The 25,781-nt window shown below is 43.5% G+C and overlaps 1 protein-coding gene across 1 annotated transcript; it reads right to left on the bottom strand.

Moving 5' to 3' along the window:
- Positions 1–16,210: 16,210 nt before the first annotated feature.
- On the bottom strand, positions 16,211–24,994 carry LOC123995194 (cGMP-dependent protein kinase 1-like). The gene is made up of 21 exons (XM_046298616.1): positions 24,590–24,994; positions 23,046–23,135; positions 22,828–22,890; positions 22,587–22,719; positions 22,328–22,494; positions 22,095–22,208; positions 21,878–21,983; positions 21,710–21,773; positions 21,533–21,610; positions 21,138–21,226; positions 20,942–21,007; positions 20,812–20,859; positions 20,570–20,723; positions 20,262–20,398; positions 19,726–19,815; positions 18,377–18,518; positions 18,064–18,227; positions 17,763–17,879; positions 17,595–17,657; positions 17,371–17,446; positions 16,211–16,926 (listed from the first exon to the last, which is right to left on the bottom strand). Exons 2-21 carry the CDS (start codon positions 23,131–23,133, stop codon positions 16,840–16,842), a joined length of 2,046 nt encoding a protein of 681 aa, XP_046154572.1. The 5' UTR covers positions 23,134–23,135; positions 24,590–24,994; the 3' UTR covers positions 16,211–16,839.
- Positions 24,995–25,781: the final 787 nt, after the last annotated feature.

Below are 25,781 nucleotides of genomic sequence, written 5' to 3'. Positions count from 1 at the left end.
AAAAAAAGAAACGTCCTCTCACTGTCAACTGCGTTTATTTTCAGCAAACTTAACATGTGTAAATATTTGTATGAACATAACAAGATCCAACAACTGAGACATAACCTCAACAAGTTCAACAGACATGTGACGAACAAAAATTGAATAATGTGTCCCTGAAGAAAGGGAGGATCAAAATCAAAAGTAAAAGTTAGTATATGGTGTGGCCACCAGCTGCATTAAGTTCAGTGCATCTCCTCCTCATGGATTGCACCAGATTTGCCCGTTCTTGCTGTGAGATGTTACCACACTCCTCCACTAAGACACCGGTAAGTTCCCGGACAATTCTGGGGGGAATGGCCCTAGCCCTCACCCTCCGATCCAACAGGTCCCAGACGTGCTCAATGGGATTGAGATCCGGGCTCTTCGCTGACCATGGCAGAACAATGACATTCCTGACTTGCAGAAAATCATGCACAGAACAAGCAGAATGGCTGGTGGCATTGTCATGCTGGAGGGTCATGTCAGGATGAACCTGCAGGAAGGGTACCAAATGAGGGAGGAGGATGTCTTCGCTGTAACGCACAGCGTTGAGATTGCCTGCAATGACAACATGCTCATCCGATGATGCTGTAACACACCGCCCCAGACGGACCATCCACCTCCAAATCAATCAGTACAGCCTCTTTCAGCCTTTTGCGGACAGTCTGAGCACTGATGGAGGGATTGTGCATTCCTGGTGTAACTCGGGCAGTTGTTGTTGCCATTCTGTACCTGTCCAACAGGTGTGATGTTTGGATGTACCGATCCTGTGCAGGTGTTGTTACACGTGGTCTGCCACTGTGAGGACGATCATCGGTTCGTCCTGTCTCCCAGTAGCGCTGTCTTAGGAGTCTCACAGTACGTACATTGCAATTTAGTGCCCTGGCAACATTTGCAGTCCTCATGCCTCCTTGCAGCATGCCTAAGGCACGTTCACGCAGATGAGCAGGGACGCTGGGCAAAAAAAACTATCAGCCTATATCGAATCATCCATTCCTCTCAAACATTTTAGAAAAGGCTGTTGCGCAGCAACTCACTGCCTTCCTGAAGACAAACATGTATACGAAATGCTTCAGTCTGGTTTAGACCCCATCATAGCACTGAGACTGCACTTGTGAAGGTGGTAAATGGCATTACATTTACATTTACATTTAAGTCATTTAGCAGACGCTCTTATCCAGAGCGACTTACAAATTGGTGCATTCACCTTATGACATCCAGTGGAATAGCCACTTTACAATAGTGCACCTAAATATTTTAAGGGGGGGGTAGAAGGATTACTTTATCCTATCCTAGGTATTCCTTAAAGAGTTGGGGTTTCAGGTGTCTCCGGAAGGTGGTGATTGATGGCATCAGACCGAGGCTCTGCATCTGTCCTTGTGCTCCTAGACCTTAGTGCTGCTTTTGAAACCATCGATCACCACATTCTTTTGGAGAGATTGGAAACCCAAATTGGTCTGCACGGACAAGTTCTGGCCTGGTTTAGATCTTATCTGTCGGAAAGATATCAGTTTGTCTCTGTGAATGGTTTGTCCCCTGACAAATCAACTGTAAATTTCGATGTTCCTCAAGGTTCCGTTTTAGGACCACTATTGTTTTCACTATATATTTTACCTCTTGGGGATGTCATTCGAAAACATAATATTAACTTTCACTGCTATGCGGATGACACACAGCTGTACATTTCAATGAAACATGGTGAAGCACCAAAATTGCCCTCGCTAGAAGCCTGTGTTTCAGACATAAGGAAGTGGATGGCTGCAAACGTTCTACTTTTAAACTCGTTGTTCTAGGTCCCAAGAAACAAAGAGATCTTCTGTTGAATCTGACAATCAATCTTAATGGTTGTACAGTCGTCTCAAATAAAACGGTGAAGGACCTCGGCGTTACTCTCGACGCTGATCTCTCTTTTGACAAACATATCAAGACTGTTTCAAGGACAGCTTTTTTCCATCTACGTAACATTGCAAAAATCAGACACTTTCTGTCCAAAAATGATGCAGAAAAATGAATCCATGCTTTTGTTACTTCTAGGTTAGACTACTGCAATGCTCTACTTTACGGCTACCCGGATAATGCACTAAATAAACTTCAGTTAGTGCTAAATACGGCTGCTAGAATCCTGACTAGAACCAAAACATTTGATCATATTACTCCAGTGCTAGCCTACCTACACTGGATTCCTGTCAAGGCAAGGGCTGATTTCAAGGTTTTACTGCTAACCTACAAAGCATTACATGGGCTTGCTCCTACCTATCTCTCTGATTTGGTCCTGCCGTACATACAGTACCTACACGTACGCTACGGTCACAAGACGCAGGCCTCCTAATTGTCCCTAGAATTTCTAAACAAACAGCTGGAGGCAGTGCTTTCTCTTATAAAGCTCAATTTCTATGGAATGGTCTGCCTACCCATGTGAGAGACACAAACTCGGTCTCAACCTTTAAGTCTTTACTTGAAGACTCATCTCTTCATTGGGTCATATGATTGAGTGTAGTCTGGCCCAGGAGTGTGTAGGTGAAGGGAAAGGCTCTGGAGCAACGAACCGCCCTTGCTGTCTCTGCCTGGCCAGTTCCCCTCTTTCCACTGGGATTCTCTGCCTCTAACCCTATTACAGGGGCTGAGTCACTGGCTTACTGGTGCTCTTTCATGCCGTCCCTAGGAGGGGTGCGTCACTTGAGTGGGTTGAGTCACTGAAGTGATCTTCCTGTCTGGGTTGGCTCCCCCTCTTGGGTTGTGCCGTGGCGTAGATCTTTGTGGGCTATACTCGGCCTTGTCTCAGGATGGTAAGTTGGTGGTTGAATATATCCCTCCAGTGGTGTGGGGGCTGTGCTTTGGCAAAGTAGGTGGGGTTATTTCCTTCCTGTTTGGCCCTGTCTGGGGGTATCATCAGATGGGGCCACAGTGTCTCCTGACCCCTCCTGTCTCAGCCTCCAGTATTTATGCTGCAGTAGTTTATGTGTCTGGGGGCTAGGGTCAGTTTGTTATATCTGCAGTACTTCTCTTGTTCTATCCGGTGTCCTGTGTGAATTTCAATATGCTCTCTCTAATTCTCTCTTTCTCTCTTTCTTTCTCTCTCTCTCGGAGGACCTGAGCCTTAGGACCATGCATCAGGACTATTTGGCATGATGACTCCTTGCTGTCCCCAGTCCACCTGGCTGTGCTGCTGCTCCAGTTACAACTGTTCTGACTGTGATTATTATTATTTGACCATGCTGGTCAATTATGAACATTTGAACATCTTGGCCATGTTCGGTTATAATCTCCACTGGGCACAACAAGAAGAGGACTGGCCACCCCACATAGCCTGGTTCCTCTCTAGGTTTCTTCCTAGGTTTTGGCCTTTCTAGGGAGTTTTTCCTAGCCACCGTGCTTCTACACCTGCATTGCTTGCTGTTTGGGGTTTTAGGCTGGGTTTCTGTACAGCACTTTGAGATATCAACTGATGTACGAAGGGCTATATAAATACATTTGATTTAATATGATTTTATCTTTCTTTTTGTGTTTTTCAGAGTCAGTAGAATGGCCTCTTTAGTGTCCTACGTTTTCATAACTGTGACCTTAATTGCCTACCGTCTGTAAGCTGTTCGTGTCTTAATGACCGTTCCACAGATGCATGTTCATTATTTGTTTATGGTTCATTGAACAAGCATGGGAAACAGTGGTTAAACCCTTTACAATTAAGATCTGTGAAGTTATTTGGACTTTTACAAATTATCTTTGAAAGACAGGGTCCTGAAAAAGGGACGTTTCTTTTTTTTTCTGAGTTTAGTCTAGGCTACAGTAGGCTACAAAATAAACCTGCCAGTGACACTGACTCACCCAATGTTGAAGATGAAGTATAGGCTACTCACAGGTGATGCCCGATGCACTCGTGCCAATATCTCAAGATAAGCTACTTTGAAAATCAGTTGTGTTCACTCAGAATCACTCACAATTGTTCGCTTCTGCAGTCATACTAGTGATAGAGGAAATTATGGTTGAAATGACTAATTATGTATACATTCCAATCAGAACTGACTAGTCAAAATGCTATAATGTACTGTACATGTGAATTTTCTCTCTTGCTCCCATTCCCAATTGTATATAATGTAGTCAGGAGTTTAGTAACAATGAAGGTCTGTTCCTTAGTTCATTCAGTTGTATAATCTCCAGGTGGCAGGAACGGCCCGTCTCCAGATTGTCTAGAATGTTGATTTATACTGACTGGCCTTGACTTCGTGCTGATAACGCGAAGGCTCGAGAGCTAGAGGGCCCTTCTACTTGTGAAATAGATAGAACGTTTACAAAACGTGACGTCATTTTCAGTTTATAATCTGTGGAAATATGTGTATGTGAGGAGTACTCTCTTGAAATAAACGCTGTTACCTTTGGCTTTTAAGACTGGTCTCAATCTACTTCATGCATAATTAATGAACCCACAACTCATTAATGAATTAGAATGAGTGAGAATCTGGTTTTGGCTACAAAACATATGGGAATTTAGAAATTCCACTATCAATTAGTCTCCTCTTTTCTGCAGTAGGCATTTGCTTGCCAAACAGTAGGCCTACGTTTTCCTCAAGATTGTTTTTTGAAATTTGTGAAAGGCAGACAAACAGCCACAACCAACCATAGAAATATAAACAATCCATAGATGGCATTTCCCATTCAAGTCAGGATTGGTAGCCATTGCTAGTGTACCCATTGCTAGTGAACCCATTGCTAGTGTACCCATTGCTAGTGTACCCATTGCTAGTGTACCCATTGCTAGTGTACCCATTGCTAGTGTACCCATTGCTAGTGAACCCATTAGTTTAACAGTCAAAGTGGAAGGGTTAGAGGTTCCAATATTCAATAGATTATATCTCTGGCCACAACGCAACAAGCTGTTCTATATTTGGTGCGCGTGCTGCCCAAATTGTAGCCTTCCCAACTGTAAGTGCTTGTGATAAAAAATATATATTTATTTATTTATTTAACCTTTATTTAACCAGGTAGGCTAGTTGAGAACAAGTTCTCATTTACAACTGCGACTTGGCCAAGATTAAGCATAGCAGTGTGAACAGACAACAACACAAAGTTACACATGGAGTAAACAATAAACAAGTCAATAACACAGTAGAAAAAAAAAAGAGTCTATATACATTGTGTGCAAAAGGCATGAGGAGGTAGGCAAATAATTATAATTTGTGCAAAAGAGCAGAAAAGTAAATAAATAAAAACAGTATAGGGATGAGGTAGGTAAATTGGGTGGGCTATTTACCGATGGACTATGTACAGCTGCAGCGATCGGTTAGCTGCTCAAATAGCAGATGTTTAAAGTTGGCGAGGGAGATAAAAGTTTCCAAACATCAGCGATTTTTGCAATTCGTTCCAGTCACAGGCAGCAGAGAACTGGAAGGAAAGGCGGCCAAATGAGGTGTTGGCTTTAGGGATGGTCAGTGAGATACACCTGCTGGAGCACGTGCTACCATCGTGTTGCCATCGTGACCAGTGAACTGAGATAAGGCGGAGCTTTACCTAGCATGGAATTGTAGATGACCTGGAGCCAGTGGGTCTGGCGACGAATATGTAGCGAGGACCAGCTGACTAGAGCATACAGGTCGCAGTGTTGGGTGGTATAAGGTGCTTTAGTAACAAAACGGATGGCACTGTGATAAGCTGCATCCAGTTTGCTGAGTAGAGTATTGGAAGCTATTTTGTAGATGACATCGCTGAAGTCGAGGATCGGTAGGATAGTCAGTTTTACTAGGGTATGTTTGGCGGCGTGAATGAAGGAGGCTTTGTTGCGGAATAGAAAGCTGACTCTAGATTTGATTTTAGATTAGAGATGTTTGATATGAGTCTGGAAGGAGAGTTTACAGTCTAGCCAGACACCTAGATACTTATAGATGTCCACATATTCTAGGTCGGAACCATCCAGGGTGGTGATGCTAGTCGGGCGTGCGGGTGCAGGCAGCGAACGGTTGAAAAGCATGCATTTGGTTTTACTAGCGTTTAAGAGCAGTTGGAGGCCACGGAAGGAGTGTTGTATGCCATTGAAGCTCGTTTGGAGGTTAGATAGCACAGTGTCCAAGGAAGGGCCAGAAGTATGCAGAATGGTGTCGTCTGTGTAGAGGTGGATCAGGGAATCGCCCGCAGCAAAAGCAACATCATTGATATATACAGAGAAAAGAGTCGGACTGAGAATTGAACCTTGTGGCACCACCATAGAGACTGCCAGAGGACCGGACAACATGCCCTCCGATTTGACACACTGAACTCTGTCTGCAAAGTAGCTGGTGAAACAGGCAAGAAAGTCATTAGAAAAACCAAGGCTACTGAGTCTGCCGATAAGAATATGGTGATTGACAGAGTCGAAAGCCTTGGCCAGGTCGATGAAGACGGCTGCACAGTACTGTCTTTTATCGATGGCGGTTATGATATTGTTTAGTACCTTGAGCGTGGCTGAGGTGCACCCGTGACCGGCTCGGAAACCAGATTGCACAGTGGAGAAGGTACGGTGGGATTCGAGATGGTCAGTGATCTGTTTGTTGACTAGGCTTTTGAAGACCTTAGATAGGCAGGGCAGGATGGATATCGGTCTGTAGCAGTTTGGGTCCAGGGTGTCTCCCCCTTTGAAGAGGGGGATGACTGCGGCAACATTCCAATCATTGGGGATTTCAGACGATATGAAAGAGAGGTTGAACAGGCTGGTAATAGGGGTTGCGACAATTGCCGGCGGATAGTTTCAGAAATAGAGGGTCCAGATTGTCAAGACCAGCTGATTTGTACAGGTCCAGGTTTTGCAGCTCTTTCAGAACATCTGCTATCTGTATTTGGGTAAAGGAGAAGTTGGGGAGGCTTGGGCGAGTAGCTGCAGGTGGGGGGCGGAGCTGTTGGCCGAGGTAGGAATAGCCAGGAGGAAGGCATGACCAGCCGTTGAGAAATGCTTGTTGAAGTTATCGATAATCATGGATTTATCAGTTGTGACGTGGAGATGCCTAGCCTCAGTGCAGTGGGCAGCTGGGAGGAGGTGCTCTTGTTCTCCATGGACTTTACAGTGTCCCAGAACTTTTTTGAGTTAGAGCTACAGGATGCAAATTTCTGCTTGAAAAAGCTGGCCTTTGCTTTCCTGACTGACTGCATGTATTGGGTCCTGACTTCCCTGAACAGTTGCATATCGCAGGGACTATTTGACGCTATTGCAGTCCGCCACAGGATGTTTTTATGCTGGTCAAGGGCAGTCAGGTCTGGAGTGAACCAAGGGCTATATCTGTACTTAGTTCTGCATTTTTTGATCCGAGCATGCTTATCTAAAATGGTGAGGAAGTTACTTTTAAAGAATGACCAGGCATCCTCAACTGACGGGATGAGGTCAATATCCTTCCAGGATACCCGGGCAAGGTCGATTAGAAAGGTCTGCTCGCAGAAGTGTTTTAGGGAGCGTTTGACAGTGATGAGGGGTGGTCGTTTGACTGCGGACCCGTAGCGGATGCAGGCAATGAGGCAGTGATCGCTGAGATCCTAATTGAAGACAGCGGAGGTGTATTTGGAGGGCCAGTTGGTCAGGATAACGTCTATGAGGGTGCCATTGTTTACAGATTGTACCTGGTGGGTTCCTTGATGATTTGTGTGAGATTGAGGGCATCTATCTTAGATTGTAGGACTGTCGGGGTGTTAAGCATATCCCAGTTTAGGTCACCTAACAGAACAAACTCTGAGGCTAGATGGGGGGCGATCAATTCACAAATGGTGTCCAGGGCACAGCTGGGAGCTGAGGGGGGTCGGTAGCAGGCGGCAACAGTGAGAGACTTATTTCTGGAGAGAGTAATTAAAAAAATTAAAATTAGTAAACATCAAATCAAATCAAATCAAATTTATTTATATAGCCCTTCGTACATCAGCTGATATCTCAAAGTGCTGTACAGAAACCCAGCCTAAAACCCCAAACAGCAAACAATGCAGGTGTAAAAGCACGGTGGCTAGGAAAAACTCCCTAGAAAGGCCAAAACCTAGGAAGAAACCTAGAGAGGAACCGGGCTATGTGGGGTGGCCAGTCCTCTTCTGGCTGTGCCGGGTAGAGATTATAACAGAACATGACCAAGATGTTCAAATGTTCATAAATGACCAGCATGGTCAAATAATAATAAGGCAGAACAGTTGAAACTGGAGCAGCAGCACAGTCAGGTGGACTGGGGACAGCAAGGAGCCATCATGTCAGGTAGTCCTGGGGCACGGTCCTAGGGCTCAGGTCAGTTGAAACTGGAGCAGGAGCATGGCCAGGTGGACTGGGGACAGCAAGGAGTCCTCATGTCAGGTAGTCCTGGGACATGGTCCTAGGGCCCAGGCCAGTTGAAACTGGAGCAGCAGCATGGCCAGGTGGACTGGGGACAGCAAGGAGTCATCATGTCAGGTAGTCCTGGGGCATGGTCCTAGGGCTCAGGTCCTCCGAGAGAGAGAAAGAAAGAGAGAAGGAGAGAATTAGAGAACGCACACTTAGATTCACACAGGACACCTGAATAGGACAGGAGAAGTACTCCAGATAAACAAACTGACCCTAGCCCCCCGACACATAAACTACTGCAGCATAAATACTGGAGGCTGAGACAGGAGGGGTAAACATAATCCACAGCAATTTATTTAGAAGCTATTGATCCTCTGTAGCTAAATTAGGCTCTCTGGTGTAGTATTTTATGCTATACATTATGTTCTCTAACGTTCAGGCAGGAGTAATATAATATACTGTAGCCTAATTTTGGCCAAATTATTTCATGCAGCACCCCCAGCACCCCTATTTCCCGTGGCTATGGGCCCATGAAATGGAATTGTGTCTGTCTCAGAAGTTAAACTGTTTTAGTGAATAGTGAGTGTTTTGGTAACTGTGAAAGAACCCCAATTGGCAGAAAGCATTTGCTGAGGTGTTGTACAGATGTTGTGTGGGAGTACCACTGGGTATATGTTTCATACTCATCTGTAAACAAATGTATCTAGGGGGTTGTAGACCTATGTGAGTGCTTTTATGGCACTGCCTTACAGAGTGTGGGTGCTCACAAAATGTTTACATGGCTTCCCTAAGGGTTCCAACCAGAATTCCAAAGAAATCTATGTCTCCACACACCATTATCCTACCTCAAATGATTCGCTAGGGACAACTCTATGTGCTGATTTACACTCAAATAGACCTTTTTTCTTTTTTTACTGACGGAACCTTCCTCTGTTTCTGATTTGCATAGCAGCTGCCAGAGGACAGAGCTGAATCAGTATTCACTTCACAGCTGAGTAAATCAGACTTAGCCTTTATGGAAAGAGGGCAACAGCAGCATACAGTGGGGCAAAAAAGTATTTAGTCAGCCACAAATTGTGCAAGTTCTCCCACTTAAAAAGATGAGAGAGGCCTGTAATTTTCAACATAGATACACTTCAACTATGACAGACTAAATTAGGGAAAAAAATCCAGAAAATCACATTGTAGGATTTTTAATGAATGTATTTGCAAATTATGGTGGAAAATAAGTATTTGGTCAATAACAAAAGTTTATCTCAATACTTTGTTATATACCCATTGTTGGCAATGGCAGCGGTCAAACATTTTCTGTAAGTCTTCACAAGGTTTTCACACACTGTTGCTGGTATTTTGGCCCATTCCTCCATGCAGATCTCCTCTAGAGCAGTGATATTTTGGGGATGTTGCTGGGCAACATGGACTTTCAACTCCCTCCAAAGATTTTTTATAGGGTTGAGATCTGGAGACTGGCTAGGCCACTCCAGGACCTTGAAATGCTTCTTACGAAGCCACTCCTTCATTGCCCGGGCGGTGTGTTTGGGATCATTGTCATGCTGAAAGACCCAGCCACGTTTCATCTTCAATGCCCTTGCTGATGGAAGGAGGTTTTCACTCAAAATCTCACAATATATGGCCCCATTCATTCTTTCCTTTACACGGATCAGTCGTCCTGGTCCCTTTGCAGAAAAACAGCCCCAAAGCATGATGCTTCCACCCCCATGCTTCACAGTAGGTATGGTGTTCTTTGGATGCAACTCAGCATTCTTTGCCCTCCAAACACAACGAGTTGAGTTTTTACCAAAAAGTTCTATTTTGGTTTCATCTGACCATATGACATTCTCCCAATCTTCTTCTGGATCATCCAAATGCTCTCTAGCAAACGTCAGACGGGCCTGGACATGTACTGGCTGAAGCAGGGGGACACGTCTGGCACTGCAGGATTTGAGTCCCTGGCAGCGTAGTGTGTTACTGATGGTAGGCTTTGTTATTTTGGTCCCAGCTCTCTGCAGGTCATTCACTAGGTCCCACCGTGTGGTTCTGGGACTTTTGACCCCACGGGGTGGGATCTTGCGTGGAGCCCCAGATCAAGGGAGATTATCAGTGGTCTTGTATGTCTTCCATTTCCTAATAATTGCTCCCACAGTTGATTTCCTCAAACCAAGCTGCTTACCTATTGCAGATTCAGTCTTCCCAGCCTGGTGCAGGTCTACAATTTTGTTTCTGGTGTCCTTTGACAGCTCTTTGGTCTTGGACATAGTGGAGTTTGGAGTGTGACTGTTTGAGGTACTGATAACAAGTTCAAACAGGTGCCATTAATACAGGTAACGAGTGGAGGACAAAGGAGCCTCTTAAAGAAGAAGTTACAGGTCTGTGAGAGCCAGAAATCTTGCTTGTTTGTAGGTGACCAAATACTTATCTTCCACCATAATTTGCAAATAAATTCATAAAAAATCCTACAATAGGATTTTCTGGATTTTGTTTCTCTCATTTTGTCAGTCATAGATGAAGTGTACCTATGATGAAAATTACAGGCCTCTCTCATCTTTTTAAGTGGGAGAACTTGCACAATTGGTGGCTGACTAAGTACTTTTTGCCCCACTGTACCTATCCTGTACATTTTGTAAATATTTGTAAAAATTCATACATTTTTATGGCATTTTTCCCTACAAATTAAAAAAAAGAATGAACAATTAATATAGCTATTAATATAATAAAGATCTACCACAGAGTTTCAAGACTGAAGCTGGCAAGTCGTTTGTTTGGCTAGCTAGCTAATGTTAGCTGGCTGGCAATTGTTTTGATTTGAATGCCAGCCAGTGTCTGGAGGTTGAGGATGGAAAGAAGCTCGAAAGCAAGGCAGCTGAGGTGTGCAGTGATGAAGATCATAGGGAGGACTAAGTTACAAGGCTACTCTGGGACCAAGTAGGGGGCCAAAAGACACTTGAACAGCTTCTACCAAGCCATAAGACTGCTGGACAGTTAATCAAATGGCTACTCAGACTATTTACATTGGCCTCCTTTATTATTTATTTATGTATTTATGTTAGTGGTTTTGCACTGGCTCTACGCACACTCACTAGATACTACACTGACACTCCAGCATGCACACACACTGTCAGCGTATGCGCTACTGGTGTAGAAGTCAGGTGCGGGAGAGCAGAGAGTAGTGATCAGGTGCACTCTTTATTCGGCAGAAGCAAACAACCGACGGATGCAACAGTGTCCAACAAACATAGTACCCGGAGGAAAAACCAGCTAGGCGCGTCAAGACAAAACACGTAAGAAATAAATCCCACACGAAGACATGGGGGGAACAGAGGAATATATATATGCAGTTGATTAGGGAATGTAAACCAAGACAAGACAAAACAAATGGAACAATGAAAAATGGCGCGGCGATGGCTAGAAGGCCGGTGACGTCGACCGCCGAACGCCGCCCGAACCAAGGAGGGGAGCCGACACACATACGCACACAGTCACTACATACACTCACACACAAAAAACGCACACACATGCATATTGACGCCACACACACTCACACAGACATACTTTCACACTCTTCACATACGCTGCTGCTACTCTCTTTATTATATATCCTGATTGCCTAGTCACTTTTACCAATACCCACAGGTACGTACTGTATGACCTCAATACCTCAACTACCTCGTACCCCTGCACATTGACTCGGTACTGGTATACCCCTTATTGCTTTTATTGTGTTACTATTTCCTTTTTACTTAGCAAATATTTGTCTTACTTTTTTAAACTCTGCATTGTTGGGAATGGGCTCGTACGTAAGCATTTCACTGTTAAAATCTACACCTGTTGTATTCAGTACACGTGACCAATAACATTTTATTTGAATTTGATCTGTGCCCAAGTGGGTTCTTCATTTTGGTAGAAGTGAAGCAGTAGCTACTGTATCTAGCTACACCAACTGGGGAGTCCATGAACTGCAAGTACTGAGCTCAAACTTCATCAGGACTCTGATACACCTTGATGACACTGTGCTGCCTGCCCCTGGACTTGCTCCAGCTGACCATCTTTGCTTGCTCTCCCCCTTTAACCACCTCCCTCCGATGACCACTTGAGCCATACACTTTACGGACCCTCCACATGACCTTCCATCTCATGAATGATATTGGTGTTGTTTTCTAAATTGCTTGACTTTTTTGTGTTGCTTAAAAGCGCTTTGAGATTCTTTATGTAATGAATAACATTATAAAAGTTGAATATGTTATTATTATTATTATACACAGAAAGCTTTACTCCAGGGGCCCACAGCTGGGAAGTCAGGGCCTCAGCCCTGTCAGCCTTGCCTTTCTGAGGCAGACTGTCTGTCTGAAGTGAAGGAGGATATCTGAAACTACCTTCTGTCCTGACAAACAGAACCCAGAGCTCTCTAGGTTACGGATCACTTCACCTTACAGAGTGTACGTTATTTATAATAAGGGTTACCTGGAGAAAGTCTGACCTCTGAAATAAAACATATATTTTAAATATGTCAAAATGAAAACATAAAGAGGATAGCAGAAAACATGGCTACCATTTACCAGAATTAGATGTAGTTTTAGAAACTGTTATTTGTCCATTACATGGCAACACATGCATTTTTATAGTGCACAGGCCTGCGAGCCAGAAGGTTATGGGTTAGCATACCACGGTGGACAAGAGTAGGTGTGGAGAGATCGCCTTAATAGTAAAAGCTTTGCATGAATCGATCATCATATCTGAAGATCCAGGAAAATAGACAAATTCTCCTTAATTTTACAATCTTTTTTAATACCACAAAAATCACAGGATAAGACTTGACAGAGAGAAAGGCCTATGCATTCATCTTATCATATTTCTCCAGTGCCAAATCAGTGTGTCTTGTTTACAACAAAACTGTCCCTGTTTGCAAATAATTAAATCTGAGACGTCATGATGAATCTAAGCATGTTACTTTCAAAAGTTAGGCCTATATTTAAAATCAAAACAAATGTTATTTGTCACATGCGCCAAATACAACAGCATTACCGTGAAATGCTTACTTACAAGCCCTTAATCAACAATGTAGTTTTCGGAAAATATAGTTAAGAAAAGATTTACTAAATAAACTAAAGTTTTTAAAAAAATAATGAAATAACAATAACGAGGCTATATACAGGGGGTACTGGTACCAAGTCAATGTGTGGAGATACAGGTTAGTTGAGGTAATTGAGGTAATTTGTACATGTATGTAGGGGTAAAGTGATTATACATAGATAATAACCAGCGAGTAGAAGCAGTGCTTGCCGTACGGTAGTAGAGAGAACAGTCTATGACTTGGGTGACTAGAATCTTTGACAATTCTTTGGGCCTTCCTCTGACACCGCCTAGTGTCAGAGGAAGACCTAGATGAATTCTCACAAGGCACCCAGATCTGCGCCCCCTGTATTTCCGTCTTTTCTTCATGTGAATGACGGGGATTTGGGCCTGGTCTGGGAGAAACAGTATATCCTTTTGCGTCAGACTCATTAAAGAAAAAATCTTCATCCAGTTCGAGGTGAGTAATCACTGTTCTGATATCCAGAAACTAGTTTTAGTTATAAGAGACGGTAGTAGAAACTTTATGTACAAAATCATTTACAAATATTGCGAAAAAACTGACAAAATAGCAGAATTGGTTAAGAGCCAGCACCATGATTGCTCCGATTGATCGTGCCGCTTCAAGTTTCAGAACCAAATTACTTGAATCTGGCTTATTGTGACGTCAATACCTCTAATAAATACATCATGGTAAGAAACATATTGTTTTATTCAAATCAATAATAGTGGTAGCAAGCTATCAAAGTTGACCTCCGGTCCTTCTTCTCATATTCACGCTCTCCTTTTTGAACTGAACAGAACATATAGGCTCGTCCGCGAGTGCAATATTGCATTTTTGAGACAAGGCCTAATCAGAAAGTATTTATTTCCACCATCCCAGCAGTGCAAAAGACTCAGGAAGGATGTACATTTTCTTGGAAATATAACTTTGCTCTCGAGCATGCACTTCATATAGGCTATGGATCATCTGATTGAGACCACGCTAAATAGACTATAGGCGCACTTGATATTGTGCACTCAGTGGCTAATCAGAGATGAGGGGTGGCATCAGGCACACATCGATACACACACAACAACACCTTCCTCTTAAAAAAAACTTTTTTTCTTTAAAAATTATGTATATCTATATAGGTATGTGTATATATACAGTATATGAATATATGTATGTATACTTGTATGCATATGGATATATATATTTTCCCAAAAATATATGGGGGAATGGAAATGATGCAGACAATTACATTGATGGAAGCAACAATCTTTCCGCAATATTAAGCTGATCCACCCCTTAAAGAAAAAAAGAACACCTTCCTAATATTGTGTTGCGTCCCCCTACCCTTTTTCCCTCAGCACAGCCTCACTTCGTCAGGACATGGACTCCATAGGGAGTCGAAAGCGCTCCACAGGGATGCTGGCCCATGTTGATGCTTCTCACAGTTGTGTCAAGTTGGTTGGATGTCCTTTGAGTGATGGACCATTCTTGATACATTTTGGAAACGGTTGAGCGTGAAAAACCCAGCAGAGTTGCAGTTCTTGACACAAACCGGTGCACCTGGCACCTACTACCACACTCCGTTCAAAGGCACTTAAATCTTTTGTCTTGCCCATTCACTCTTTGAATGGCACACATACACAATCCATGTCTCAATTGTTTCAAGGCTTGAAAATCATTCTTTAACCTGTCCCCAACCCCTTTATCTACACTGATTTTAAGTGGATTTAACAAGTGACATCAGTAAGGGATCATAGCTTTCACCTGGATTCACCTGGTCAGTCTGTCATGGGAAGAACAGTTGTTCTTAATGTTTTTTTCTACACTCAGTGTTTAGCCTAATAAGCAACTAATTCTAAAACACTGAGAAATATTGACATTTCATAAATTACAAATTACATTAACCTCCCCTGGACTAGATTTTTTTTAAAATCAAAACCCTCACCCTGACAGAAATGCAAAAAGCATGACCCTCCCCAATTTTCCTCCAGGTCCCAATGATGTCAATTTCAAACCATGCCTTACAGAAGGAAACAATGTTGTTTTCTTCTTCCTCCTCAAAAGCCTGCCATGACAGAGCTCTACCTCTCTGCGACTTCAATTCAAAATCAGTAGTGGTAGAAAACCTCTAAATCGGATCACATTCATAAAGTGCGTTGAAATCCGTAGCACAGTGAGTGAGGAGAACAGGTTTCCCTGGGGTGAAACAGACTGTCAGTAAGACATATACGGGGATACCTTAATCAGGATGTGGGACAGTGGTTGTAATACTCTTCACAAAAAGTCAGGATCCATACAGATGTATTTTATCTAGCTTATTATTTCTTTAACCTTTATTGAACCAGGCGAGCCAGTTAAGAACAAATTCTTATTTACAATGACAGCCTGGTAGATACACAGAAAGGAAAAACAATAGTAACAAACACGGAAAGCTGTTGTTGGCAGCTTATCAAAAATATGATTTATCATAATAGTATTATTGTCAATGACAATGTGTACTGCCCTTGGACCAATCATATTGATCAATCATTCAGCGCCTTTTTAATCCAATAGGAAAACGATGTACTTCAGCCCACCATCACAGATTAGGCATAGCCCCAGGAGATTGATTTGTTGTTTTGTATTTCCTTCCTGATAAGATGTTTGTCGTGAGTGGACTGATGACTTAAAAGAGCTTTAGTCAATCTAACAGACACTGTAATGATGTTTGAATAATACATAGTACATCACTCCATACAAAACCTGCTGTCTGTACTAAATTACATTACAGGACTCAGAGAACAGACATTGAGAACACACGTTGCTGTACTGAGAACAGATAGTGTTCCTTCCTATTCAGCCCCCTAGTGTTGACATGTTGTACTACGACACCTGTTCTCTATGTTTATTAATGGGTCATTTTATTTATTTGAAAGTGAAACACATACATTTAGTATTCTTTACAGACAGTATATGCTACAAGGCATAGACACTAACACAGTAAATACAATGACAATGCCATCCAGAGTTACACAGTACAATGAGTGTCAAGGGTAAATTCATACATTTTGTCCAACATGAGACATTACATCCAGCCATTTATATTTACTCATCTTTCTTTTGAGCACAACACACACATACAGCTTTCAGTGAGCACATGTCAAGTTAAAATGGCATCCACAAAGATTAGAAGGTATGTATGCATGAATGGCTGTTCTTATTCACACATTTGACTTCATACCTCTTAGTGTTGTACAGTATCTTTTCTGTGAAGCCAGCATGGTGAAATTAGAGCCTTATTACAAAGTAGTCAGAACCTATCCATGTGTATCTATGGCTCTGAGCATAGTCCTATTCCTGCCCCTACGGTGCATTGGTCTTTCAGAGTCTAAAAGGTAACGGGACCATTGAGGTCACCAAGAAGTGATCTGGTCTGGATCCACCTATCAGTGAGCCCCGGTGTGACCTCTGAACTCTGACCCACTTGGACTGTTTCTGAATCAGGTTCTGGTTCTGGTTCTGGTTGGAGTCAGAAGTGTTTGTCCCAGCCGGAGAACTCCTCGTCGGCCTTAGCCTGGTCGAAGGGGAAGCGGTCAAAGTTGATGTAGCATGGACCCTGGAGGAAAAGGGGAGGGGAAGAGCTCAGATCAGTGGCTGTCTGGGAGTGACGTTGACACTGGATATGACACAGTGACTAAATGACAACTACTTACCACTCAATCCGTACCTTGAACTTGTATTTGATCTTTATAAAGTGTGAAAAGCTTTATAAAGGAAACTGTGTTCGCTAATAAAGCAACAGCTGTTGCAGAGAAATTTGGTTTGACTCGTTGCACTGTGGTATTATGTCGATGCATCGGAACCTCTCGCAGTAGGTTTTCTCGCAATGGTGGGGAACTTCGTTATAGACAACATATACTATAAACTAATAATTTACCATTTGTAAACTACTTATCAACCCGTTTATAAATCCTTAGAAGTATACCTTAAATGTAAAGAGTTACCTGTTGAGCTTCACATAGATTGTTTTTTTAAAGATGTGTGCTGAGGCTAGACTGACCTTTTGTATGAGTCTGATTGTAGGAGCCTCCACCTGGCCCACACGAAGCTTGTGCCAATTCATACTACTGAACCACCTGGAGAGGAATACAGGAGAGGGGGAGGAATCCTCATAAAAGAAAGGTGACTGACAGAAAAAATGTACTGTACAGTGTATAGTACAACATTTACAACAGTTCCAACACCAACAAACCCACACCAGACGGTTGGGATCCTCATGGTTACCTGTGATGGCGGACATCTTTGATCCCATTCTTGGTGTTTCCCAGCCTCTGACCCGGCCGAGGTCTGTGGGCCACAACACAACACAAACCATCAATAACCAATCAAAACAAGTATGAAAAAGAGTTATAACATCACACTATATCCTGCACCTAACACATAATCTCTAACCTGCACAGTTTACTGATGAGGGACTTGGCCCCCTCGCCCATGTAAGGGGGGAACTTGAGCAACCCATCCAAAATTTTAGGGTAGATCTTTGCGGGCTCGGAACTGGAAAATGGGGGGCTGAAAGGCAAAACAGTCCGTTGTTAAAACAGTATTTCAGATCATCCGGTGTGTGTATGTTGGTGTTGGAGCTGTTGTAAATGTTGTACTATACAGTATACAGTAAATCCTTCTGTCAGTCACCTTTCTTGTTTACTGAAATATCAAGCTGCTTTAACCCTTTCCGTGCTGATCTGTACAGTACCTCCCCACCAGCAGCTCATAGACCAGGATGCCCAGGGACCAGAAGTCAGCAGCGAAGTCGTGTCCCTGGTTCTGGATGATCTCTGGGGCCATGTACTCAGGAGTACCACAGAATGAGTAGGTCTTATCACCGTGAACTAACTCCTTAGCAAAACCAAAGTCCACCTACATGTAAAAACACACACATTCAAACATGCACAAATACACACACAGAGAGTTATCTGAATGCATGAACTCTTTAGCATCGCAAGCGATTGAAGAGTTGAGGCAATGAAAGAGGGAGAGCCTGATGTTATCATTAACATATCACCCACCAGTTTGACGTAGCCCTTGGCATCCAGCATCAGATTCTCAGGCTTGAGGTCTCTGTACATGATGCCCTTCTTATGGAGGTAGGCATAGGCCTCTACTACACAGGCAGTGCAGAACACAGCAATGGGCTCATCGAAGCGACCACTGCCAAACACAGAGACAAAGCAGATAAATCTTCAACCTCAGTTGTGTATATCTAAATTTATACAACGGGGGGTTCTAATACTGAATGCTGATTGGTTAAAACCGCATTCCAGACGGTGTCTATTCCACAAGTTACCACCGGCTAAATCTATGACTTTAAAATGCCTATTTACTCTTCCATCTGACTGCGCAATCCACTGTCTCATCAGCCCAGCCAGGCAATTTATAAACTTGATTTCCACTATAAAAAGTGTCTAGACATTATCTCACATTTCTTTTCGACTAACATTTAGTTTTCAACAGCGGAGATTTGTATAAACTTTCCTGTTTGTCTCTCCGACATTTGCAACATTGTTTCCATATTCAAATTCAATCTCCAGCTGTCCCATAGTAATGAACGAGTTGGGAGAAGGAATGAGACAGACAGGCAGGCAACGTTTCTCAGCCAGTCGAAATCATGAATAAGTTGGCATCATATTTATGGATATATGCAAAGAAATGTCAATTGAAAAAAGGTCTAACTTAATGAAGTGCAGCTAGTTTGCAGTCTTTCTAGCTTCAGTTTGAAGTGATTGTGTTAGCGGTGTTGTTGGCTAGCTCCTCTGAACAACAGTCTCCTGATGAGAGAGCACATTTTCTATGCTAGGCGAAATTTAGCCTCATTAACTTATTGTTATGGATGTATTCAAATAAATGTCACTAGAAAACTGCTTAAACAAATGCAAAGGCATCTACTGTTGTTATTCTGGCTGCACTGTTTGACGTTGTTGGCTAGCTAGCAAGCAAGGGATAATAACGTTGCCAGCCAGTATGGCAATGGAACATTTAGAACAAACGACTGGGTCGCATCCAAAGATATAGATAAAAAAGACTGAACTACTGGGATGCGTCTCTGTCAACCGAACCGATAGAACGAACGACGAGCCGGTTTGTGTAGCAACCATAGTTTTGTGTTGGGACTATATCTTGTGGAAGGATGAAATAGTATGAATAAATTAAGCAAAATAAAGTTTTAATGAAAGTATATCAATCATTATTGTTGGTAACCCTTTGTATAAAAGGGATGCCCTTGAAGCCAGTGTTTGGAGGATATATTGGCTCGATTTCATCTCGGGCCTAACAACACCCATGCCGACAAATCCTCCAAAACTCCAGCTTTTCGTGCCTGATCACTTAAAAGTAGACTTAGTCAGCAATGTTTCCTCACACTTCTTTGAGCTTGGTCCAGATCTCCCCTCCTGCACAGAACTCCATAATCATGTAGATGTAGCGAGTGTCTTTGAAGGCAAAATGGAGCCTGAACAGTGAGCGAGAGATAACACAGGGTTAAATATGGTACAGTTTCCTCAGTCCTCCTGGACCTTGAGGGCCACAGCAGTGTCTGATGGTTTTCCCTTCTCCCTTAGTACTTTAGTGATTCATGAATACCATCGATTGATAAGGGACAAAGAGGGTTAAAGTGTTATTGTATATGATGATGGTTGAAGGTTAAGGGGATACCTAGTCAGTTGCACAAGTGAATGCATTCAACCGAAATGTGTCTTCCACATTTAACCCAACCCCTCTGAATTAAAGAGGTGCAGTGGGCTGCTTTAATCGACATTATCGGTGCAGTTGTTGTTTGGGGTTAACTGCCTTGCTCAACGGCAGAACGGCAGATTTGTTCACGTTGCCGGCTCAGGGATTTGAAAGAGCAATATTGACCACTAGGCGACAGTACCTGCCACCTAGCCCCACAGTTACCTGACGATGAAGTCACTCTGGATGGCTTTGAGGATCCTCTTCTCAAACAGGACGTGCTCCTCCTGTTGCTTAGCAACAATGTGCTTCTTACTGACCCGCTTCATGGCAAAGTACTTCCCATGGTGCAGCGTGGTCACCTGGGGTAAACAACAAAAACAGTTATAAACTTTTGATCTAAAAAGATTCGTTTCACTTTGTATTTGGCTTTCAAGCACCTTAAAGGGGGCAGTAAACGTTCATTAGTTAGTTTCAGCCACTAACTATACCTATAAATAGCCAAACACTACAACAACACCAAACACTTGTACCAGTTCAACGCGACCAAATCCTCCCACTCCGAGGGTGACAGGTTCTCCCTGGTAGCGCCCCTCCTGGTACAGCACAGGGATCAGGTCCTTCAGCCTCAGAGAGGAACTAGGACTGGTCTTCTCTGGAGCATCTGGCTCCTCCAGGAACTTAGAGCTGATGGTGGACCACAGACTACAGTTAGACTGCCTGACTAGAGTGGTAAATATAGAACTAAACGGACTAAGAGTGTCTTTGTACTCACTCATCATGGAGCTCCAGGTGTTCAATGGGGATCGTCTCCTCAAACACCCTGGAGGGGGAACATAACAGACCATCAATCATTCCAAGAAACTAACCGATCAAGAAATCCAATTTGAATTGTTCAGACTCACTCCTTATCGATTGAGAAGCAGGTAACAGGGCCCAGAGCAGTGCAGGTTGCAGTCCTCAGGATCTCACTGTAGGTTATATACAGATCCACACATAATGAACAGCCACACTGGCTAATACTGCACACCAAGGTCCCTTTATTGTACAACAGCAAGTTTTTTATAGCTTTACTGTAGGTACTAATGAATCCATGGTTACCGTATGAGGGCCAATTCCCCGAAATGCTCCCCTTTGCCCATCCTGCGAATCTGTTTCTGCTGACTGTTCACCTTTTTAGTCACCTGGACCTGAGAGCAGACACATGCACAGACACTCGTTTTTGTCCTCGAGGCCAGATTTATTTGATAGGCAATTCAGCACCATTATGACATTGAAAAGAGAGCAGTGCAAATAAAGATAAATTGACACAGACGGGTCAAAAGGTTGAGTTTGGCAATAAACAAATGGGTTGGTAAGCACAGGTAAGAGTATTGTAGACGCCAATCCTCCACTAGCGTAGTTAGTTGTTGTTCCCTGTGATCATCAAACAAAGGATGTACAGAAACAGAGTGTTTTGGATCACAGAGCCACAGAACATGTCCCCGTTACTGTACCTCTCCTTTAAGGATGATGTAGAACGTGTTGCCCTCTGCCCCCTCACGCACAATGACGTCATTGTTTTGGTACTTCACCTAAAAGAAACAACACATTTTATATGGGATTTATATGTTAATGATCTGGAAAAAAACGATCTAGCATGGGAGAAGTGTGTAAAATGGCTGAGCACAAACCTCCTCCATGGAGTCAATGATCTTAGAGAGCTGAACGTCATTCAGGGTGTTCAGAGTCTGAGACCTGATAGGTAAGCATATAAGAGCAGAATTAGCAGTGTGCATGTGTGTGTGACCAAGAGACTATGACCAAGTATGTAAGTCATGAGGTTAAGTGTGTAAACTCACGTCTTCAAGAAGCCCATTATCTGTTCACGTTTCTTCTTGGACTTATTGGTCATGATGGTTCTGTACGTCTGTCTCTCCATACACCACAGACTCACCACTGTTTTAGCTACGATGGGGAGTGAGTCATTTCAGTGCACACGCACAGTACAGACAGTAGGAAGTTACACGTAGTTAGTTACTGTGTACCACTTAATAGTCAAGTTCTAAAGCATCTCACCTTTGACTGTGGCAGTGCGTTTGCAGTTATACAGAATAGCCAACTCTCCAAAGACATCCCCACAGGTCAGGGTTCGAAGGTTACGACCTGCTTGACTGACATAGAGCTCACCCTCTGAATGTGGAGAAGGAGGGGTGAGGGGTTTGAGGGGTGAGGGTTATTGTTTAATTGGGAATAATAATCAGACGTACAGTAGCAACACTGAGCAATGTTTTAGAGAAATTCACACATACCTGCAACGATGTACATACTGTCTCCCTCACTACCCTCCTTGATGACATCATTTCCTGGTTTGAAGTCAATGGCCACCAGGAGCTCCACCATCATAGTGATCTGCTCATCGTCAAGGCGACTCAGGAAGTCGTTCTTCTGGATGGCCATGACGATCAGACTTGTCTCGCTGCGGAAGGAGGCATCACACCACCATACAGTACTGGTGTCACATAACTCATGCATAGCCCTTGCCAATCATGCATAGCCCTAACCAATCACCTGACGGTCTTCTTGACTTTGGTCTTCAAGATCTCCAGCTGCTCGTCTGGGATTGGCTCAGGGGCCATGACAGCCGCTCTGCTCTTCCTGACCTCTGGTTCCCCTTCATTACTGCTCCTCTGAGCAGGGAACTCTGGGATATTAGGGTTAAGATACATGATGTTCTATGGTTAGTGATCTGACACAAAATGGCTGCCATTCGTCACCCAGGGGGTTGCCATAGTCACATGAATCCCCTTACCCAGGTCATGATAATGAGTGTGAAGGTCCTGCAGCAACTTCTCCTTCTCCTGCAGTCTTCTCTCTGGAGGTGACAGGAGAGCATTGTATTGGTTGGGATAAATGTGTTTTAAGTCATGGTTTATTTCATGGCTGCAGTCTTTGTTGTGGTCAATCATGTTCAAATGGTCTTGATCTAAGTTATGCTTGCGGTCATGGTAGTCATGGTCATGATCGTACCTAGGTCCTTGTTGTGGTTCTGCAGCTCCTGGTTGATAAGGGTCTGTTTCTCCAGCTGCTGCCTCAGCTCATCTATGTGGCCCTCCATGGCTGAAGGGAGTTGTGGAGGCATGTGAGAGGAGTCACAGGAAGGTAAACACATGGACATGAAAGCATACACATTAAATATAAGCACATTTGCACATTAATTCACACTCATAAAAGCTGCACGAAACATGCATGCACACACAAACAGTATGCCCAGTATCTGTCATTAAATTGGCACACAGTCAGTTCTCAGTGAGAGGTCTACACTGTGATCATGAATAATGGACACTAATGATGGGCTGCCAGCTAGGGGCACTGTGAATACTGTACCACCCTGGGAAGACATCTCATATAGAACCTGGTATCACTAACCCAAGCCTTGTTGGTCATTTATTGATGGTCACTACCACCTGCCAGTATTTTGTGACTCTATTAAATGCGTACCCCTGGTAGTCTCACAGGTCAGACAATTATTTGGGGAATCGAAGCTACCTTTAGTGTGTGTGTGCAGGCATGAATTAAAACTGGTGCATATCTTAAGACATCCACTCTCTCATGGTAGCACAAAATGTTTGTGTTTTCTTGAATGTGTGTGTCTGTGCATATACATGTAGCGACCCCCTCCAATGTTAATAATCTCACTGGGCCTGGGGACACAGATCATTGCTTGCATGTGCATGAGCATACAGGCACGCACACACACACACTTGGACAAACACACACACACACACACCTGTGAAGAACAAATACAACCCAACTGATGTTTCCATTGACCAGTTTACAATAGCACTGATTGTGAGATGCTTCGCCATCTTAATTTCGTGGTGATTTAAAAACTGTTTTGGTCTCTGTCGACAGAGCATACATTTGTTGACAGAGCAAACAAAGCACAAGGTTAGCCTAGCAATTAGCCTAGCACACACATCCACATCAATACAAACTGAGCCAGGGTTAGCCTAGCGCCCTCACTTCACGTGACCCCAATTACCTTTCCTTCACCCTGAACATTGGACAGGGCAGAGATTAGGCGTGGTGTTACAGGTTGTAAAGTCACCCAGCAAACAACTAACAACAATATAGGAGATAAAGAGACATTTTCCACTCTGTAATTAAAGAGAAAACTATTTAACTTCTAAATGTTATTGGTTAAATGTAAAGTGCATGTCAGTCATGTTGCAACAAACTATTTACTTATTTTCACTTCAGGCTCTTCTTACCCATGACAATTAAGGTAAGGCAATTGTCAATAATTTAGCTTTCTAGGAGTGCAGCCATTCTACAAAAACACTCAAATGGGACGGATTGGGATAATGACCTCCATTACCTGGGTTAACCATTGAGAAATGATTGCCTCACATAAAAATCTACTGGCCCCCAAGCCAGTCACAACAATCACAACTCGACCCATTAAAATTAAATGCATGTTACTGCAACTGAGGTCTGATGTAGCTCCAACAGGTCTCATTTTGGCTCAGAGACATTGATTCTACAAGGGAAAAGACTTCGGTCAGACTCACCTGTAGGTTGTGTAGAGAGGTGGGGTAGGAAGGAGCGTGAGTCTGTGTAGCTGCTACAGTTCCTACATGGATCTTCATATGAGGCTCAGGACCTTCCTCCAGCACTCCGTAAATCCACTGATACGGTAAAGTATTGTAGGTCCTGTATCAGGTTGTCTCCATCTGAAGGGGTAACTTGATCCAAATGCTCCTAGGCCCTATGCAGAGTCCACTCATTTGTACAGACACAAACACACTACATTTACCTAATCCTGTATCTTTCCTCTCCCTCACTCCCCTCTTTCTGACCTCACCTAGGTCCCTCTATGCCTCTACTCGTACTGCTCTCTCTCTCTCTCTCTCTCTCTCCTCTCTCTCTTTCCCTTTCTTTCTCTCTCCCTCTCCGTTTCCTCCTCTCCCTCTCTCTCCTTATCCGTCTGCTCAACAGCTCCAGAGTGTTGGATCATTAACCAGACCCCCGATGCTCCTCCTATTACACCAGGTAGAGGAAGACGGGGGAACCGAGGAGGAGGAGGAAGAGGAGGAGTGACGGATGGGGGAGGGGGGGGTAGGGATGGGTGGGGAGGGGGGTGTTTGAGAGGGCAGAGACTCAGGGAGGTGGATGTAAAGAGGGCCAGGGAAAGAGAAGAGATGGAGGTGAAGGGGGGAAATTAGGGAGGGCAGAGGAGTGTGGAACAGGGGGATGAAGGACTGGTAAGAGAAAGGGATACTCCTCATACTCCTTCAAAACATCCATAAATACACAGGCTGGGGAAGGGAGAGCGGTTCCCACATGAAGAAAATACTCTGGTATACTATGGTATAAATACTATAGTAATTACTGTAGTGGTTTTGTGGACTTTACTGTAGAATACTGTAGTATTTACAGGTAACTATAGTATAAATACTGTAAAATTGTAGCCCTCCACAAGTCTGTTTCATCCTTGGGAGCAATTTCCAAATGCCTGAAGGTACCATGTTCATCTGAACAAACAATAGTACACAGGCATAAACACCATGGGACCATGCAGCCATCATATCGCTCAGGAAGGAGACATGTTCTGTCTCCTAGAGATGAACGTTCTTTGGTGCGAAAAGTGAAAATCAATCCCGGACCTTTTGAAGATGCTGGAGGAAACTGGTACAAAAGTATGTATAAACACAGTAAAACGAGTCCTATATCGACATAATTTGAAAGGCCACTCAGCAAGGA

This window comes from Oncorhynchus gorbuscha, linkage group LG14 (assembly GCF_021184085.1).
Source record: "Oncorhynchus gorbuscha isolate QuinsamMale2020 ecotype Even-year linkage group LG14, OgorEven_v1.0, whole genome shotgun sequence".
Taxonomy (NCBI): domain Eukaryota; kingdom Metazoa; phylum Chordata; class Actinopteri; order Salmoniformes; family Salmonidae; genus Oncorhynchus; species Oncorhynchus gorbuscha.
Note: the sequence above shows the minus strand (reverse complement) of the source record. Positions and strands in the feature narration are given on the sequence as shown.

Excerpts from the sequence above, each read along its gene's own strand:
- LOC123995194 (XM_046298616.1), bottom strand. The coding sequence starts at position 23,133 with ATGGAGGGCCACATAGATGAGCTGAGGCAGCAGCTGGAGAAACAGACC. Across the intron at positions 20,860-20,941 it reads TGCTTCTCAATCGATAAGGA|GGTGTTTGAGGAGACGATCC; the intron begins GTGAGTCTGAAC and ends TTCCCCCTCCAG. Across the intron at positions 17,880-18,063 it reads TATGAGCTGCTGGTGGGGAG|CCCCCCATTTTCCAGTTCCG; the intron begins GTACTGTACAGA and ends TTTGCCTTTCAG.